At 37.8% G+C, this 18,127-nt stretch overlaps 1 protein-coding gene across 4 annotated transcripts in view; it reads right to left on the reverse strand.

The window, feature by feature from the left end:
• MINDY4 (MINDY lysine 48 deubiquitinase 4) overlaps window positions 1-18,127 on the reverse strand; it is a 77,765-nt gene that overhangs the window by 37,577 nt on the left and 22,061 nt on the right. For 3 of the 4 annotated variants that reach the window (XM_054273670.1, XM_054273671.1, XM_054273668.1), the window contains exons 6-13: window positions 17,148-17,206; window positions 16,681-16,805; window positions 15,596-15,712; window positions 11,829-11,917; window positions 8,012-8,113; window positions 6,174-6,237; window positions 4,967-5,032; window positions 4,603-4,670 (exon numbers count right to left, since the gene is read on the reverse strand). In XM_054273670.1, coding sequence (XP_054129645.1) covers window positions 4,603-4,670; window positions 4,967-5,032; window positions 6,174-6,237; window positions 8,012-8,113; window positions 11,829-11,917; window positions 15,596-15,712; window positions 16,681-16,805; window positions 17,148-17,206 — 690 coding nt within the window. The remainder of the gene's footprint in view (window positions 1-4,602; window positions 4,671-4,966; window positions 5,033-6,173; window positions 6,238-8,011; window positions 8,114-11,828; window positions 11,918-15,595; window positions 15,713-16,680; window positions 16,806-17,147; window positions 17,207-18,127) is intronic. The other variant, XM_054273669.1, reaches the window with a different exon arrangement.

Here is an 18,127-nt window from a genome sequence, read left to right on the forward strand (position 1 = left end):
CAAGAGAACACTGCATTGACCTGAGGCTGTGGAGAAGGCGTCCAAAATGGATAACAGCACTAGGATTAAGGGTGTGTAGTTAGTTAGAAGTGTGTGATATCACAGAGTGGAAAACTTAAAATTTTGGGGTTTTAGAATATAGAAATAAATATGAAGCAAGATAGAATTTTTAAGGCAGAGGCAAATTGTTCTTCTTTACCTTCTTCTTCATAGGTTTCAGCAATGTTTTGTAATTGGACAGAAAAGTCCACTTTGCAGGCTATGAGGGATGATTTATTGAGTTAAAAAAGAAAATAATCTAAGTGTCATTTCTTAATTAGATAGTTTAGCCTTAAAAGACCTTATAGCAAAAGATAGTTAGCCATTTTGTGCTCAAAAACCCACACAGTCAGACTGTGGGGATCACTTGAGTTGTCACTAAAACCACTTCTGAATATTCATATTTACATAGAAAATAAATAAATCATTGAATCCTGGAATGTTTTGGGCCGGGAGGGACCTTAAAGCCCATCCAGTGCCACCCCTGCCATGGCAGGGACACCTTCCACAATCCCAGGGTGTTCCAGCCTGCCCTTGGACATTTCCAGGGATGGGGAATCCACAAATTTCCTGCACTCAGTGATGAGGCTCAGTGGGGGCTTGCAGCCCTAATTTTGAGCTCATTCTCTCTGCCACGCAAGGAAAATATCCTGTAGCTCTCATCAACGTGAAGATCCCAGCACACATCTTGCACACTCAGAAAGATTAATCCCTTGAGCTGCTATAATATGGCTTTTTTTTAGCATTTTTTTGCTGGTTGTTTAAAAAAAAAAAAAAACAAAATTAAAATATAAAAAAAACAGGTAACAATTGTTAGGAACCAGAATTCCTTCCTGTACCAGAAGCAACAACGCGTTCTCAGCAACTTCCTCAGGAATTCTCACTCCTCTCTGGCCATTTGTTATCAGCTCAGGCAGTGATGATCATTAGTGCCTGGAGCACGAAAAACTCATTACCCAAAATCTACAAAGCAGCACAAACTCCTGCATTTCCTGGCATGCGTCCCCCCTGAAATAAAAATGCTTCAGATTTGCCAGGGATCTCAGAAGAACTGCCCAGCAGACCTGGCCGAGAGCTGGAATTTCCATTTGCAGGGGAAGATCTGTAACAATGCAAAAATTATGGAGCTGGACCAAAAAAACAGCAAAAGCAGCAGGAAACAACACAAAAATGGGGGGACATGGGGGTAACATCAAGGCCAGGGGGTTTAGGGATGCTGGAGCTTGCACCTTCGATTAATTGCTCTAAATGTACTTAAATCTCTTGGCCTCCTCATCTCCCAGTACTGAAAGTTGTCTATGCTGTGGAAAAAATTAGAATTATGCTTGTTTTAACATCAAAGCCTGAGTGCTTCCCTGAGAGCACCCAAGATTTTGGACTTTGAGGGATGATGTATTCATCCTTTTCATGAGTGCCTGAATTTTTATTACTTCCAAGTTATTCCTTTTTGTTGGTGAAAAAAAAAAAAGATTTTTTTTTATCTGTTTAAATTAAAAGGAAACTTTGTTTTTGTTGTTTTTATCTTCCACTTTATTCCAGTACTAATGTGACTTTACTGGCCTGGGGAGACAGGACTACAAGCAAGATAAAATATGGAAGATCATGTATTTATATGAAGCCATTTAAGTGTTTTTATTCTGCTCTCAACTCTCAACACATGATTTATCTCTTGTCTATCACAGAAAATTGAACTGATATGTTCAGATAATTAAATTTCTAGTGGTAGTGCCAGAATTTCTCTCCTTTTTTTTATAACAGCCTATTTAAAGCCCATGACTAGGTGAGTACAGTTGTAAGAGTGTTTTTGTCATGTATAATGCTCTGCATTCTTAACATTTAATCTCCCATTTTGCACTGACCTGTCACTAAAAAGCAGATTTCATTCCATGACTTGATATTTACAGTGAAAAATTTCTTTATGAGTTGGTTATTTAGATTTTATCACTTTATAGGGGAGATAACCAAGCACTTCAGGAGATTATTTGTGTCATCCTAAGACAGATATTGAAAATAAGTCAAATTAATCATGGGGGTTTTTCTCTTTTTTTTGAGTTTAAAGGCCTAAATGCAAATATTTACACAGAAAGTAAATAAATCATAGAATCCTGGAATGGTTTGGGCTGGGAGGGACCTTAAAGCCCATCTAGTGCCACCCCTGCCATGGCAGGGACACCTTCCACTGTCCCAGGATGCTCCAACCTGGCCTTGGACACTTCCAGGGATGGGGAATCCACAACCTCTCTGGGTAATAAGGTTCATTAAGATAGATAATTACACTCAAAATAGGAACAATCTAACTGCTGTCAACTCCTCAACTAAAATTAAATAATCTTTTTTATTTTCAGTGCAATATGCACACAAAATTCCAGACAACTGAAACTTCCATGGAGTTTCCTGATGTAAAAATCTGCTGATTTTTCTGTAAAAAAAGAAAAAAACAAAACAAAAAACAAAAACCCAAAAGCTGGGGCAGAACAATCCCAGGGAGATCTATTACTGGCTGAAAATCCCATTATCTAAACCAACTCTTGTTTGTCTTCAGCTGTTCATCCAGAACTATGCCAGTTATGTAAATAATTGCTTACCATGCTGGTAACACTCTCTGAATGGTACATATTTCCTGAGGATATCAGCACTGAGTTATTTGTCTTGATATTTTTTAATATCCTGAGACGAGCAAGGTGACACAGGCAGCTAAATCGATTGCTGAAGATTACATCAACAAAATTCAGTTTGCATTTAAAAAAAATTGTGCAAAAGTCTAAACTGCAAAGGTCTAAACCCACTTTCCAATGTGTTAAAACCAGAAAAATTCCCATTTATTGTAAAAAAAAAAGGCACTAATGCGGCGTCTTACACAGTACAAGCTAGAGGAGAAACAGTACTTTAAAATGAAGTTTTGTGAAAAAATCATGGCAATTCCTCAAAACAGAACTGCACTTCATGAACTGCTCTGACACTCTGGATCAGATCTGTAAAAATGTTTAGATGGTTTAAAATGCAAACAGGCACCAAAAGGAATTGTCATGTTTACTTTAGACACAGCTCCCCCAAATAAAACCACAGATGATTGATTGGCCTTGTCATAATCCATCTGGTAGGAACTGGGAGGTGATGAGGGAGAATATATCCTTGCTCAAATGATTAAAGAATATTTATCACTTTATAGCAATCAAAGCAGTGCAGGCAGCAGCAATTATGAACCTAGAGATCATTACTTGTCCAAGTGACTTTACTCATCTGAACCTCTCTGTTGTAACCAGCTCACAAAAATGAGAATAAATGGCATGTGCCCTGAAATTATCAAATAATTTGTGTTAGAGCACAAAAGTGGAGTCGAGCCAAGGGCTGTAGTGTTACTATAAGCAAAAGAAAGGAAGAAATTACAATAAAACCAAAAAAACTCAATCTGCAAACCCTTGCTGGGATCCCAGCAGGTGAGCAACTGATTGTGGATCTCAAATTTGGACTAAGTTGCTGTTTTTTTGTCGAGACAATGCAGAGCTGTAAGAAATAAAAGCTTCCATAAATCAGCCTCCTGTAAGAAATAAAACTTCCATAAACCAGCCTCGTGCTGCTTTCAAGTGCAGCTGTCAATTGTTTATTGTAAACTGGCAGGGAGCAGCTTCCCCCTGCTGCTGGGGCTTTTCACAGCAGTGAAAATTTGATGTTATATTCTGACCCACTGACACTCACCGCACCACAGAAACACCTTCAGTCTGTTTAAAAACCCAGTTAAATGCTACTGTAGATAAAAATTAAATGCCACAGTGCCTGGGCAAGCCTCAGGGAGTTTTTAAAGAGGTTATGGTGACTTCCCGTGAGTTAGAGTCACAATATTCATGACAGCAATAAACAGATTTGTCATACATTCCTTACAGCTACCTAAAAATGAGCTGCCTCGCCCATTTTATTCTGGATTTTCCCTTTCATTATCAGTGACAGAGAGACTGGGAAGTCATGACAGGTTATTCCCCCTACCTAAGATACCTCAAGTGTGTGAAATAAATAACCTTTTAAACAAGACTTGCTTCAACTGTCAAGATAGAGAGAACAAAAAACAACGTCAGACATGACACCTAATGTTCAGATGGAGCAGATGTGGTGGAGTGACCACTACTATATATATATATATATATATATATATAATTTTTATATTTATTTATATACATATATACACATATACATCTACATATAGATATGTCTAATATATACTATATATAGAGATATATATAATTATATATTATATATCTATATATATAATATATAATAGATATATCCATATGTAGATATATAATTATGCATTATACATACAATTATACATATTAACATATTATATTACAATAAAATTATATATATTATATAATTATAATTATACACACACAAGTGTGTGTATACAACAAGAAAACCCAAGATTAGGTGAGCAAATCTGCACAACTCCCCCATATTTATCAGAGCAAACACCAGGACAGATTAAAAAGGCCAAAGATTGAAGCACACCATGGATTTTTCTCATTTTCCCTGCATTTGCAGTTTGTAAAACAAGGCTAGAGAGGCACTCACAGGTTGATGGATCTTGATAAGATGACAGACACAGTCAGGAGGATGCAGCCATAGGGACCAATTTCAAACTGAAAAAGAAAAGGTCTTATTTAGCTGGGGTTTTTTTTTGTTTGTTTGTTTCTCTAGGATTTTGGTGCTATTTTGTTTGTTGTGTATAAAATTATTTGTCCAATTCTCCAGAAATGCAAATGGAACTGAAGGAATTGCTGTGATTTATGCTAAAGCTGAATTTGTTGCCGTGTTTGTTAAAATGGAAAACATGTCCATAGAGTGGTAGAAACAATGTTCAGAGTGTGAAACTAAGACACAAAGGCTGGCAGCTGAACCATAATTTGATTAATTAATATATAATTAAACACAGTACCTGGTGAATATTCTGCTGTAGAAGTACAATCAGGTCCTCATATCTTGTGGCACTGTGAAGTATTAGCTGGGAAGAAATACAACAAGGAAAAAAGATGACTTAAAAAACAGCAGCTAATTTTTATAACCTGAAAGCTGAAATGAAGTAGCCAAAACTTTCAAACTGCCTGGAAAGATCTGAACTAACACAAAGAAATAAAGATCTAATGAAATTTACCTCTTACTGTTGTCATTTGGCATAGAATTACACCTCAAAACCTGATATATTCTGAATTTTTCAATTTCAAATTTCAACACATATTGAAGTTTCTCCATTTCAATTGATGATTTTTAAGTTTCTTGAACAGACATTTTGATTCCGTTGTAAGCATTGTCTATGCAATGAAAAACAACCCCTAGGACAGAGGAATTCTGCAGCTTTAGAAATCACAGGATGGGCAAGAGGCTCAGGGGTTTGTACCTATGTGGCGAGGCATTTACCACACTCAGAGAATATGAATATTCCTATTTGACATGAAATCTATGTTCAATTCCTATTTAAGATGAAATCCCCATGCTCAGGGGTTTGTACCTATGTGGTGAGGCATTTACCACACTCAAACAATATATGAGTATTCCTATTTAACACGAAATCCAGCAGATCCAGGCCCTCACTTCAATATTCTTTGCCTGTTTTTCCATCCCCAGATTTTTTGAGACATCCATTCCCTCATTTAGGAGGCCAAAAACATTTCCTGCAACCACTAAAGCCTGGCTGAAGGCAGCACTGCTTGCAAAGCCATCAGAGAGCCTCAGATGGAAACAAGGCATAACTGGAAAGTGTTCTGCCATTTGGAGCTTCTGGAGGGGGGGAAAAAGGCAAAGAATTCTGTGTAAGACAAGAAGAAAATAGAGCCTTTTCATGCTCATGGTCAATTGGAGGAGCCCGGGTTCATTTTTACTGTGTGTCATTAAAAGCAGGCAGAGTTTTTAGGTTTAGAAGGTAAATATATATATAAAAAAAAAGGATTTCAGAGAGCCCAACTGCTCACAGCCACTGAGACAACTCAGAGCCAGGCAGGCTGTGGGATTTCAGCTCTTATTGGATTTTGGATCATAACTAATCTGATTTTAAAACGTTAGGAGAGCAACAGAAATCAGATTCAGTGAACTGAAACAAGGAAAGCAAGAAAGAGGATCTGGAGCATGGGGGTCACACAGAGCCTTACAGTTTCCAGGATTCCATCTGCCTTGTATTTCCCTGTGGGAGTGAACTGCTGTCTTCCTGATGGCCTGAAAAGGGATATTCAGAAAAAACTCATGTTAAAAGGAAGAAAATGGCATTCAAGAGAAATCAGTATGTTATATGAGCTGAATGATGTGCCAAAGATTTGCATTATTATTATTTTTGCAAATAAGTTTATATTGCAAAGCAAACTTCTACCAGTGAAACAAACACTTTATCTGTGCTGTGCTCTCTCAGTCAAACATGAATTACAAGTTTCTCCATACAGAAAGAGAATAAATACAAGTTTAAGATGTTAGTGACAGTTTTTATTTGAAAAATATTTTTTGAAAGATATTTTTAGAGTAATGACATTCAAACAAGCAGAAGAACATATGTAAAATATCACAGAGGAAGCAGGCTTAAGATGTAAAATATGTGAAATATCATTTGAAATGTCTTTGAATTTGCTGCTTCTATTTCAGGTTTATGAAGGATTTCTGTGTCCCAAAGCCTCTCTGTTATTTTGTAGCTATTTTATGTCACATTCACATTTTATGAACAATCCCTTTGCCCAGGATTTTTCTCCTGGGAAGCTGAGAAGCCTCAGAGAAAAAGGAAAACAATTCTAATCTCATTTGCTTCTCCTGTGTTGTGCTCATGTAGAATGTGTTTGGAGATTGTTTACCCACAGGTGATTGTTCCATTGGATTCTGCTGTGAGTTGTTTTTACTCTTTGGCCAATCAGGGCCAAGCTGTGTCAGGACTCTGGAAAGAGTCAGGAGTTTTCATTATTATCTTCTTAGCCTTCTGTAAGTATCCTTTCTGTATTCTTTAGTATAGTTTAGTATAGCCTTCTGAGAACATGGAGTCAGATTCATCATTCCTTCCTGCCACAGAGGTCCCTGCAAATACAATCATTTTAGTTGATCTAATAAAGGAAATTAATTATGCCACAAAACCTGACTCACTTAAAAATGTCCTTTAGGTTCCAGAGCAGCCAAAGCTTGGGATATAAAAGTTGGATGTTTTGTGCATAAGCAGCCTCATTGCATTGCATAAATCAAGCAAAAGTAGCTGAATTCCTGCCATAATGGAATATCCTGCGATACAGGAGCACAATGCTGCATCTGGAAAAATAACTCTTAATAAGATGATTTCGGAGGATCCCTACAATCAATTAAATGCAATCCATCAATTAAATAAAAATCCAGGATCTTTCACAGCAACTTCAAAGTGTTTTGTCTATCCTGTCCCACCTACTGGGGCAGCAGAAATTACATTCTGCATTGCTCCTTAGGCTGCTTTAGGTGGCATAAATGCAGCTTACAAAGAATTTCTGTGGCATTTTTGGGGTCCCCTGGATGAAGGAGGAATTGAGAATCTGACTCCATGTTCTCAGAAAGATAATTTATTATTTTATGATATTATATTATATAAAAGAATGCTATACTAACTATACTAAAGAATACAGGAAGGATACAGACAGAAGGTTACCAAGAATGATAATAAAATCTCGTGACTGCTTCGAGTCCTGACACAGCTGGACAGTGATTGGTCATTAAGTTAAAACAATTCACATGAAGCCAATCAAACAACCACCTGCTGGATGAACAATCTCCAACCACATTCCAAAGCAGCAAAACACAGGAGAAGCAAATCAGACAATTATTGTTTTCATTTTTCTCTGAGTCTTCTCAGCTTCCCAGGAGAAGAAATCCTGGCAAAGGGATTTTTCAGAAAATATGACAGTGACACATTTCTATTGTAAATTATGTAGATTTGGGACAGATAGAGATACAAGGGCAGTGTACAGTGACTGAAAAGGCTTTTTCTACTCACAGTGCCACCAGGGCTTTCTCGTGGCCTCCCGCACGCCACAGAATGTCAGCGAGAGCCAGGGAGAGGCACTTGGTCCTGTGAGCTTCTGAGGGCTGGAGACAACTGCATTCAGGAAATAAAGGAGAGAGAAAGCAGCAAAATGTGAGGGAAAACAGATTCAGGGCAGGTTTGACCTTAAAAGAACAAAAGCATCTTTAGAGAGAGTTTTATAATGATTAATAACAAGGCTCTGGTCAGAAAATCATTATTTAGGTACTTCAGTTCTTATACAGCTGAGAAGGAGACAACCTGGATGGCCAAAAATGCTGTGAGCTGGAGAGGCAGCTGGTATTGTCACTGAGGAGATATTCCAGGGGTAAAGGTGGAGCTGAACCCCACTTTTCCCTGGGAATGAGAGACCACGAGAGCACCCACGGCACACCCTGTGCTGAGACTGCTCAGCACCTGCACGGGGAGAGGCCACTGATGTCACCATGGGCTTTTTGGAACCATTATCTGAGGAGGAACCTCATTTCAGGCATTTAAGAAGGTGCTTTGGACCTTGAAGATCATCAGACCCAGTGAAGGGAGCTCTAAGGAGAAAAATTCTCTTTAGATTGCTGCAGAACAAACTGGGCACACTGGGTGGGTTTCTTCTCAAGTCAGAAGGAAAACAGGCATTTATGGAGAGTTAAGAACATTAATTCAACAAATTCAAGTGTTAACAGCTCTGTGCTACTTTTTGGGGGATTTCTATGAGTTCAGGTTGCTCCTAATGAGGGTTATAAATAATTGTAAACTTGCCACGTCTCTGTGTTCTGTGACACTGCTCCTGTCACACAGGTGAATTTAAGTGATGAAATTCACAGTCTTCACTTCCAGGAGATCATTACTTAAGGTGGTGTCTGATTTATAAGGAATAATTAAAATAAAACTGGTTTTGTCATTAAAAGCAATGGATGAAAATCAGGAGAAGAGTAAATAAGGTATGATCAACAACAGGAACTGGTTAAGCACAGATCTGTTATCACACCCTGATCTTTTAAAAGAAAGAGTTCCTCTTCCACAGAACATATTTTTAATTGCTTGGACAAAAAAGCAGATAAATGCTTCAAGGAACAAAAATATATTGGCAAATAATGGACAAGAGAAGCTACTTCATCTTTAAATCTGTAATAAAGCTTTCAATATTCTCCAACAGGATTGTTTTATGTTTTAAATATGATTTTTAGTTTCTAAAGGCATTCATACTTAATTTTTTTCTGAAGATTTTATTCCTTAATCCTTTTAAAGAGATGTATACCACTATGTTTTTAACCACTACTAAACTTTCTCCAAAGTACAATCTGCAATAAATCCTACTTACTTTTTTTTTTTTAAATAAGGTGTGCCCCAAAATCAGGACCTAAAACATTTTAGGATCAGGAGGCTGAAAGTCCCAAAGTGGCAGATTTGAGAATAAACCCAATATCCATGAGACTGAAGAAGTGGCCAAAAATCCCATGCGCTTGGGAAGAACATAACTGGAGTTTTCTCCAGTGGCTCCAAGAATGGCAGGCTTTGAAATTCAGATTTTATCAGTTTTAGAGTGTTACCAGCATGGGAGATGAGGACAAAACCTGTTCCCACTGTTTGAGTAAAAGATCTAATAATTCAAAAGACTAAACAAGAAACACCAAACGTCAAAAGAATTAAACAGACTTTCAAGTTCAATGTCTGCCCTGAAAATAATGTTAATTTAGAGAATGTTTCCCTCTCTGAAGGATGTGAGATATGGGAAATAATTGGTGAGAGTTTTCAAGTGCAAAAAAATAATTCTAATCACAACTTTCTCTTATCTCTGCCTGTGTTCTAATACAGACACCCAGAAATTCATGGGAATCACAAGTAATTTCTGTGTCTCAGAGAGGCAGCAGAGGAAGAAGGAGACATGATAATTATTTCTTGGATGTTGAAGAAGCCTAAAATCAAACACTTCCTGTGAAGTGGTTGATAATTTGAAAATCCAGGTTAGAGTTAGAAAGGAATATTTATCCTCTCATTTGAAGCTCTGAGGCTTCCCTTTCCTTCTGCCTGCTGAAAGTTTCTGCCCATGGCAAAAACAGCGTAAGAAAAGTATGTTTATCTCGTAAATAAAAACTAAAAAATTTTAAAACCATGTGGATAATAAGAGGGGGAAAGCAGGAGAGGCAAATTCTGCCAAATAAACAGAATTTGTTGGAGAAGGCACGAGTTGGAACACACAGTTTAAAGAACTCGGCTTCCATCCACTTATTTGGGTGCCACATAATTTTATTTCATGTATGATCTCTGAACCATGCTGCAAGAGGGAAATTATCATCTCTGTTTTCACTAAGGATGACCTGACACACAAAGGGACCAAGGAGCAGCTGATCAAAGGCTGTCCTCAGAGCTGAAAGAAATTCTTGCTTTTCACAGCCAGAAATAATTCTTCTGTGGAGATTCCTGGTCATAAAACCTAAGTACGCGCTGAGTTTCCTGCAAGAAAGTTTCTGAGGTTTTTCTTTTATGTAAACAAGAACCTTGAAAAATCTGAATTAGAATCTTGAAGTTTTGCAGGATAATTTTTGTCACTTCCCATCCTGGATGCTGAAAACAAATAATGATGCTCTACAGGTACCTGTTTCTTTCAAAAATTGATGAAAAACAGCCCAAATAATGAATTTACATTAAGGGTAAGCCAGACAGCACTAAGGAATAGCAACACAGACCACAGCATTTTCCTACACAGTTCCAAGCAGAAAAATGGGTATTTAAGGCCAAAAAGTAATACCAGAGGAACATTTTTATATTGTAAGGTAATGAAGGATCTCAGCATGAAAGCTTCTCTTCAGACTAAATTGGAGTCAGGCTAATGAAGGTAACAAATAAAAGAAGGTGGTGGCAGCATATACCAGTAAAATAATTTTCCCTCTTAAACATTTTGTTCCTTTAAGGCACAGGGAGGCTTTGTAGAATTTGTCTTTTGTAAAGGACTGAAAGTCTTATTGAAAATAAGAGGCAAATACATGAAAACTGGTAACAAAGTCATTTTTGAGGCATTATTTTCCAGAATTTAATTCAGTAACTCATTTCCCTTTAGCAACGTGACAAGCACATCATTATTACAGCAGTCCAAGCAATTTCCTTGTCAGCAGCAACACCTAACAAAATTCCTTTCAAGCAAGTAGAAAATACGCAGAATATAAATTCAAATTCCATTAAGGAGTTTAAACAGGAATAATCAAAAGCAGTTACAGGAAAAAAAAAATCATTATAACTTTAATTTTTCAACCCTGCTGAGATTCTTAGTGTCGAACACTGGATGAACTCCATGGTCTTTCAAACCTTGATTACTTTTTTGTTTGAAATCCATTTTCCATGAGGACCTCGAGGCTAAATAATTTTCATTGGCCTCAATTCAAGCTGTTTGGTTTTTGTAGAGGTTCTTGGGTTAATCACAAGCAATTACACAAATAAGACACCAACTTGTACATTCCTACAGTTCCACGGGAAGCAAACACAACTAAATCAGAAGCTGCTTTCTTTCTCTCTCTCTCTCTCTCTCTGAAACAAAAATAAGTTCAGTAAGTTCAAACTCAAAAGGCTCCTGGGTGGCTGCAGCAGAGAAATAAAATTAATAATAAAAAATTATTATTATATATATGTATAAAAGTATTATTATATTATATATTATATATTATATATTATTATATATAATAGATTGTATATATATACATTTTATATACATATATGTGTGTATATATATATATATAAAAATATATGTAATTTTTTTTTTACTTCTGTAAGCAAAATTCCTGAAGTTTCAGTGCCTTACCGGGTATCTTTGTTCCTGTTGGTGTCTGCAAAGATCAGCTGCTGCAGGACACAGGCTTGGACAGCAGCCAGAACCCCACATGGGCCACCCTGGGGGAAAATGGGACATTCCATAAGCAAAAATATTGCTGGATGCTGGGGAAAACACCCCTGGGAGCTCCCACCCAGCCCAAAGCCATCCTTTCATCCCTCTCTCTCCAGCCATAACTTTACAGTGCTCTCTGTGGCTCTGGGGTTTTGTGCAAAACAAGAAAAATCAGGGTTTTTAAGTGTTTTTGTGGTTCCTGACTATTTTTCCTTAGAAGACCAAGACATCTATAATGGCAAAAGAAATGTGGGGTTTTATTGAAATCAGGGATATATGAAATAAAAGCCTCCTGATCCCCACTGAGCTGCAGTTTGATTTTCAGAGAGGAATCAAATCTGAGTGTTTTCCAAGGATTTAAAACAAGCCTTGTTCTTGTACCTCCCCTCAGCAACCTCAAGTTCCCACCTGCATCACCACACAAAAAATTCAGGGTTCAGTAAAGCCCTCTGCACCTCAGATCCTCCCTCTCTCCCTCTCACTGGGGAAGAGAAAGAAACCAAGAAAGTTCGAATCTTTTAAATTATCAGTTTCAGAGGAAATAAATCACAATACCAAGAAATGCCATATTAACTTTAAATTTTATGGATTTATAGCTGGTTTTGGGCCACATGCAGGACACAAGGCTGACATCACAGACACCACAATGCCACCCATCAAACTCCTCTCAAACCCTGCAGAAGAAAGGGAGAAAGGGGGAAGAAGGGAAAGGGCAGCCGGCCCTGCTGTTTACAAACAGCAATCTGATTAAAAGATCAGTTTAATTTTCTGATTGTCCCAAGTGCAGCACCCAGAGAAGGGGACCTGCATGTAAATGCAGTATGGAAATTAGAATAGTTTAAATATTGACACCTTCTCATATCTCATTTGTATGATACATACTCTGCCTCTCTAGGTTTATTTAAATAACTGATGAGTGAATAATCTGAAATATATCAAGGAAAACAGCAAGGCTTGTGTCAGTCTATCAGGGAGAACCTCCCAGTCAAAAAAGAAATTACAGGATTCATTCCAAATATCTTCTTAAAGCACCACAAAAGCTTAACATAAGAAAGAAGTGAACAGTTGTTCAGCTGAATTGAATTTTGAAGTGAGGAGGAAATATATTAATGAGCTGAAACTGGCACAATCTAAGCAAAACACCGTTCCTGCACTGGAATTCATGGTGGGGAATTTAATGGCTGGAAGTGATGAGATCCTTTCTGCAGGCTGGAAACGCCGAAGTAACATTTACTGTGGGCCAGTGACCACCACAGCCATGGCTCCTTTTGGAGCTTAAATGAAAATTTAATATCTTCTTTTTCCACTAGGCTTTGTGAGATAAAGCAGCTTTCTTCTGAGATCACCAGCCTAATGAAATGTTTAACTAGATGAGGTAAGTTAATTAAACATCTTAATGACATGTTTATTAGCCATTGTCCTTGCCTCAAAGCCTATCTTCCTCTCATTTCTGTAACATGGTTTATTGTGTTTGTGTTCCCCCCAGACAAAGGAAGGAATGATGAATCTGACTCCATGTTCTCAGAAGGCTGATTTATTACTTTATGATACTATATTATATTAAAGAATACCATACTATTCTAAAGAATACAGAAAGGATACTTACTGAATGCTAAAAAGATAATAATGAAAACTTGTGACTCTTTCCAGAGTCTTGACACAGCTTGGCCCTGACTGGCCAAAGAGTGAAAACAACTCACAGAAGAATCCAATGGAACAATCACCTGTGGGTAAACAATCTCCAAACACATTCCACATGTGAGCACAACACAGGAGAAGCAAATGAGATAAGAATTGTTTTCCTTTTTCTCTGAGGCTTTTCAGCTTCCCAGGAGAAAAATCCTGGGCAAAGGGATTTTTCAGAAAATGTGAATGTGACAATGGCCTAATTCTCTCAGGCCAGATAAAGATTTTCTGACTCATCACAGAGGCTTTAATGAGTGTTTTGGAAAGAGGAGCCTATAAGTGTTTACTGAATCCCTCAGATCCCTGCTCCTGAGGGGAGAGACCTTGTGTGGACACGCCAGGAGCAGTGCAGAGCCCCAGGGTTGGCACAAAGGCATCACAAAGCTGGGGAGGATCCGTTCCTCCAAGGGATCTGATGGATTTTTGTGGAGGAGGTTTTGCAGCAGCTTTTGTGAGCCAGAGAGAAGTTGGATGGGAGGATCCATGTTTACCACTGAAAGAGTTTCCTGCCAAAGTCATTGACATGGAAACCAGGAAAGAGAGAAGGATAAATAAGAGAAACCTGCATTCAGCACTTTGTTTGTCTCTTCTGACCAATGAGTAAAGTGTTAACTTACGAGTTTTTTGAGAATGTATAAGGAGCACACATGCAATAATAAAAAGGGTTTGAAGCCTTCTGAAAATGGAGTGCTGTGTTGTATTATCTCCATCTCAACCATGACCATCTCATCTAGGATAGATTTTGGGGCAGCTCCACGACCCTGTGGCACAAGGGTGGTCCCCGGGCTAAGCCTAATGAGGAACACAGAGCAGAGAGGAGTGACGCACTGTCTGGGAGCCTGGTGCTCAGGCAGGGCTGAAAGGGAGAGCTCAGAGGAGTCACTGGATCAGAGAGCACCAAAAATCTCTCTGGATTGGTGTAGTGGTTTTGGTTCACCAATTTGAGATTTCCTGGCCGATGCACCAATGAGTGTGGTGGGTTCAGTGCTGGCCAAGCACTCACTAGAATGTGCTAGAATGTACTTATATCCTGCTGTGAAGTAGGATTAGCAGAAAGGCAAAGCAGGCTCAAAACTTAAAAGAGTATAAAGAAAAATTTATGAACAATAACTAAAAGAAAGAGTAATAAGAATCAGAACAAAACTTTTAGGACACTTCTTCTCCACCTACAACTTCTTCTTACTGACTATGCAAAGAGACAAAACTTAAATTTTTCAGTCAGTTTACCACCTCTAAAATAGTCTTTCTTATGTTCACTTAGGGAGAGGAGTCTTTCTTGTTAATGTTCTGTGATGCAAAACAAGCACAACTGGGCACATGCTGGCCAGGCTGGCCCAAGTCAGGGCTGGGTGGTTTTACCAGCTGTGGTCACCATGGGGACCTGCTGGACATTCCAGATGTGTCCCCCTGCTGGATGCTGCTGCCAGGGAATTGATGAAAACCTCCTTGCAGGGATCCTGTGGCTGCAGGAGAGGGGAGCCCACCAGCAGTGCCAGTGTCCCAGGGTGCCTGCAAGGTGTTTGTTCCTTTTACTTCAGGAATGAACCTCATCACCTGACCCCAGTATCTTCAGGAAATAAAAATCTCCATGTGATTTTCCAGGTAACTCTTGCCACATCTCATTTTGAGCCAGATCAAGCTGCATCTTTAATTTGTTTGGCCCCACATATCCTTTTTCTCTTACACTCCACCATTGATTTTTTATTCTTTTACCACCACTAGCTTTCAGCTGCAGTGGTTCCTCCTCCTCCCTGTGAATAATTCCCCATCACACACACACAAACATTTGCACACTTTCTGCAGCTTTTTCACTTTTTCCTCCATCCATCTCAAGTCTCCCATCATGACTTGACAAGGCGACAGCATCCACTGGTAACCAGAGTTTAAATAAAGAGAAAAGTCTTTAGAAAACTAATTTTTTTCACTGCTGAAACACACAGCCTTTGTAAAGTCAGTGTAAAAATCCAAGATCACTGTTAGGAAGGAATTTACAGTACCTTTTTCTGCACAATGCCGTATTTTAGCTGTGGGATATTGCTAAATGTAAAACTCTGGATTTTCCATTCTTCACTGAAGCAACAAAGACTGGAGCCAAACAGAAGATTTTTTAATTCCTATAAAAGAAAGAAAAAAAAAAATTCTCATTTTAAAAACAAGCCCAAAACACTGTAATTTGTAGAAAAGAAAGGAGGAGTGTGGAAGGGTAATGACTAACTGTTCAACCATCCTCTCCTGGTTTATCCATACTGTAAATAGCAACGCCCCAATGAAAAGGAGCAGTATTTTCCTTTTCCTGCCATATTCCTTCCACTCATAATGCTGGGAGCTGCTCAGCACTGGAAAATATTTATGTCTAATGTCTGGGGCACAGTTTCCCATGAAAGCATCCCAGTACACTGCCTGAAATTCAACAGCTGGAAGAGCAACCAATGGTGACATGAGGGAGAAAAGGACCCTGTACAAGATAAATGTTAATTAAATAATTGATTTCTGTATTTCAGGTGGCACAAATCCAGAGCTTGGCCCTGAAAAACTGTAGACCAGGGCCAGCAATAGCCACAATGAATAAATGGCATTCATGCTAAAGCAGAGCTCAGGAATTAAAAAAAAATACTCAGGGCTGCTAGAGTTACTCCAAGCTCATTGATCTAGAAATTAAATTGGAAGTCACCCTCGTTTTTTGGTCTGTTTTTTTTTTTTCCTCTGTCTGAATGAAAAGTTAAAGTATTTAATAATTTCATCTCTGCTCAAAATAGGGGAGATAAGCAAGGCAGAAACAGTGAGAGGGGAATAATAAACCACTGTCAGTGAAAGGACTGCAGATTAAGCACATGAACAACTGACATGGGGCATTAAAGAAATAATACAAGCTTAATTAATTAAACCTACTATCTGTGCTTCTAGTGGGCTGATTGCATGATGGTATTTTTCGGAATTTAGGCATCCCTAAATTATTCTGTCACCTGGACAAGGAATATACTCAGGAATACAGCACATCTTAAAAAGTACAACACAGAGCAACCCACTGCAGCTTTGCCTAAGGAAACTCAAACAACAACCTCAAAAATCTGTTACAATTTACCATAATTACTCTTACTTTTGCAAGAGGAATATCAATTGCCTTTGATACTATTTGAAGCATATAGAGTGTTGAAAGATCTGGGGTCTTATTGACTTCTCCAGTTGTCTCTTCATCCTCAACATCAACTGAAAGAAAAAACCAAAAAAAATAAAGAGTTGGATGGAAAGAATTGTTTTCCCCAGCATACTCAGTGCTGGGGGCTCATCAACATGAAAATTAATATTTATTGTGTTTATAGAAAGAAAAATAGTTTTAGCCAAAATGGGCAGATAAAAAATCACGAGCCAGCCTTTGTCTGATCATTTCTTAATGATTTCTTTGTCTATTTAGAAGTTTATAGCAAATTAAATTGCTCTAAATCAATTAAGAGTTACAAAAGAAGCCACTCCTATGTATTTATTTGGCCACAGTTGCTCTGAACAATACAAAAGATGGCAAAAGCCAAACTGAAACTTGACATAACTTACCCAATTCTAGGGCTTCTTTCATCTGGTCTTCTTTACAGCCAGTGGATGTTGGAGACCTCCTACACGAAAATTAATCAAGAAATTAATGACAAAATGTTCATTTTAAATGAGAAAAGGTGTTTGAATAAACAATAAGAAATAGGGAGCATTCTCACACAAGGATATAACTTTTACATGTGTGTGTGCATATATATATATATATATATAAATCTCTCTCTCTCTCTCTCTCTCTCTCTATATATATATATATACACACACCATTCCATATATATATATATATATTTTTTATTTTCTATAAAAAATAAATATATGGTCTAACAAATAAATGGTCTTAGAGAAAAGCCTTTTTCAGTGGAAGAAAGCTGTGCTCCAGGAGTTTATCAGGAAAAGCAGCCAGCAAAGAGCAATACCCTGTGTTTGATTTGGGATTTCAGTCCTGTTCCAGCATCAATCTCATTTCATCTGTGTGATATGACAGATCAGATCATAAAATGAAATTTAAATCCCTGACAGGGATCAGGGTAAGATTCAAATTAGTCTTTAAACTACTTGAGATATGCAAATAATGAAAGTGGGAATAGGTCTTAGGCTGGCTCCTTTACCAGGGAATATTTTTAATCCATTAAAAGGGATCAATTGTTCGACTCCTCTTGTGATTTAATTGTATATTACACAATTAATAGCTTAAAATTCTTATGAATAACTTCTAAAAGGACTAAGTATTTAAATTTGGCTGGGAAGCCAGAGCTTAAATAAAACATTTGATTTTTGGAAACGAAATGAGTTTTATTCTTCCTGTTGAAATCACACCAAAATGAATACAGGATCAAGGAAAACTTTTAAATAACCATTTCTAAAACTGGCAAAAATTGATCTTTTTTCTCTTTTTTTTTTTCCCAAAAAGCAATACTGTATCACTGGCTTTTGCTTTGGAAAAAAAGGAATTGCACTGACAAACCTTTCAAAAATAGAATGGAATA

This window comes from Melozone crissalis, unplaced genomic scaffold (assembly GCF_028551555.1).
Source record: "Melozone crissalis strain CALT ecotype California unplaced genomic scaffold, PUWL_Pcris_2 ptg000016l_1, whole genome shotgun sequence".
NCBI lineage: Eukaryota > Metazoa > Chordata > Aves > Passeriformes > Passerellidae > Melozone > Melozone crissalis.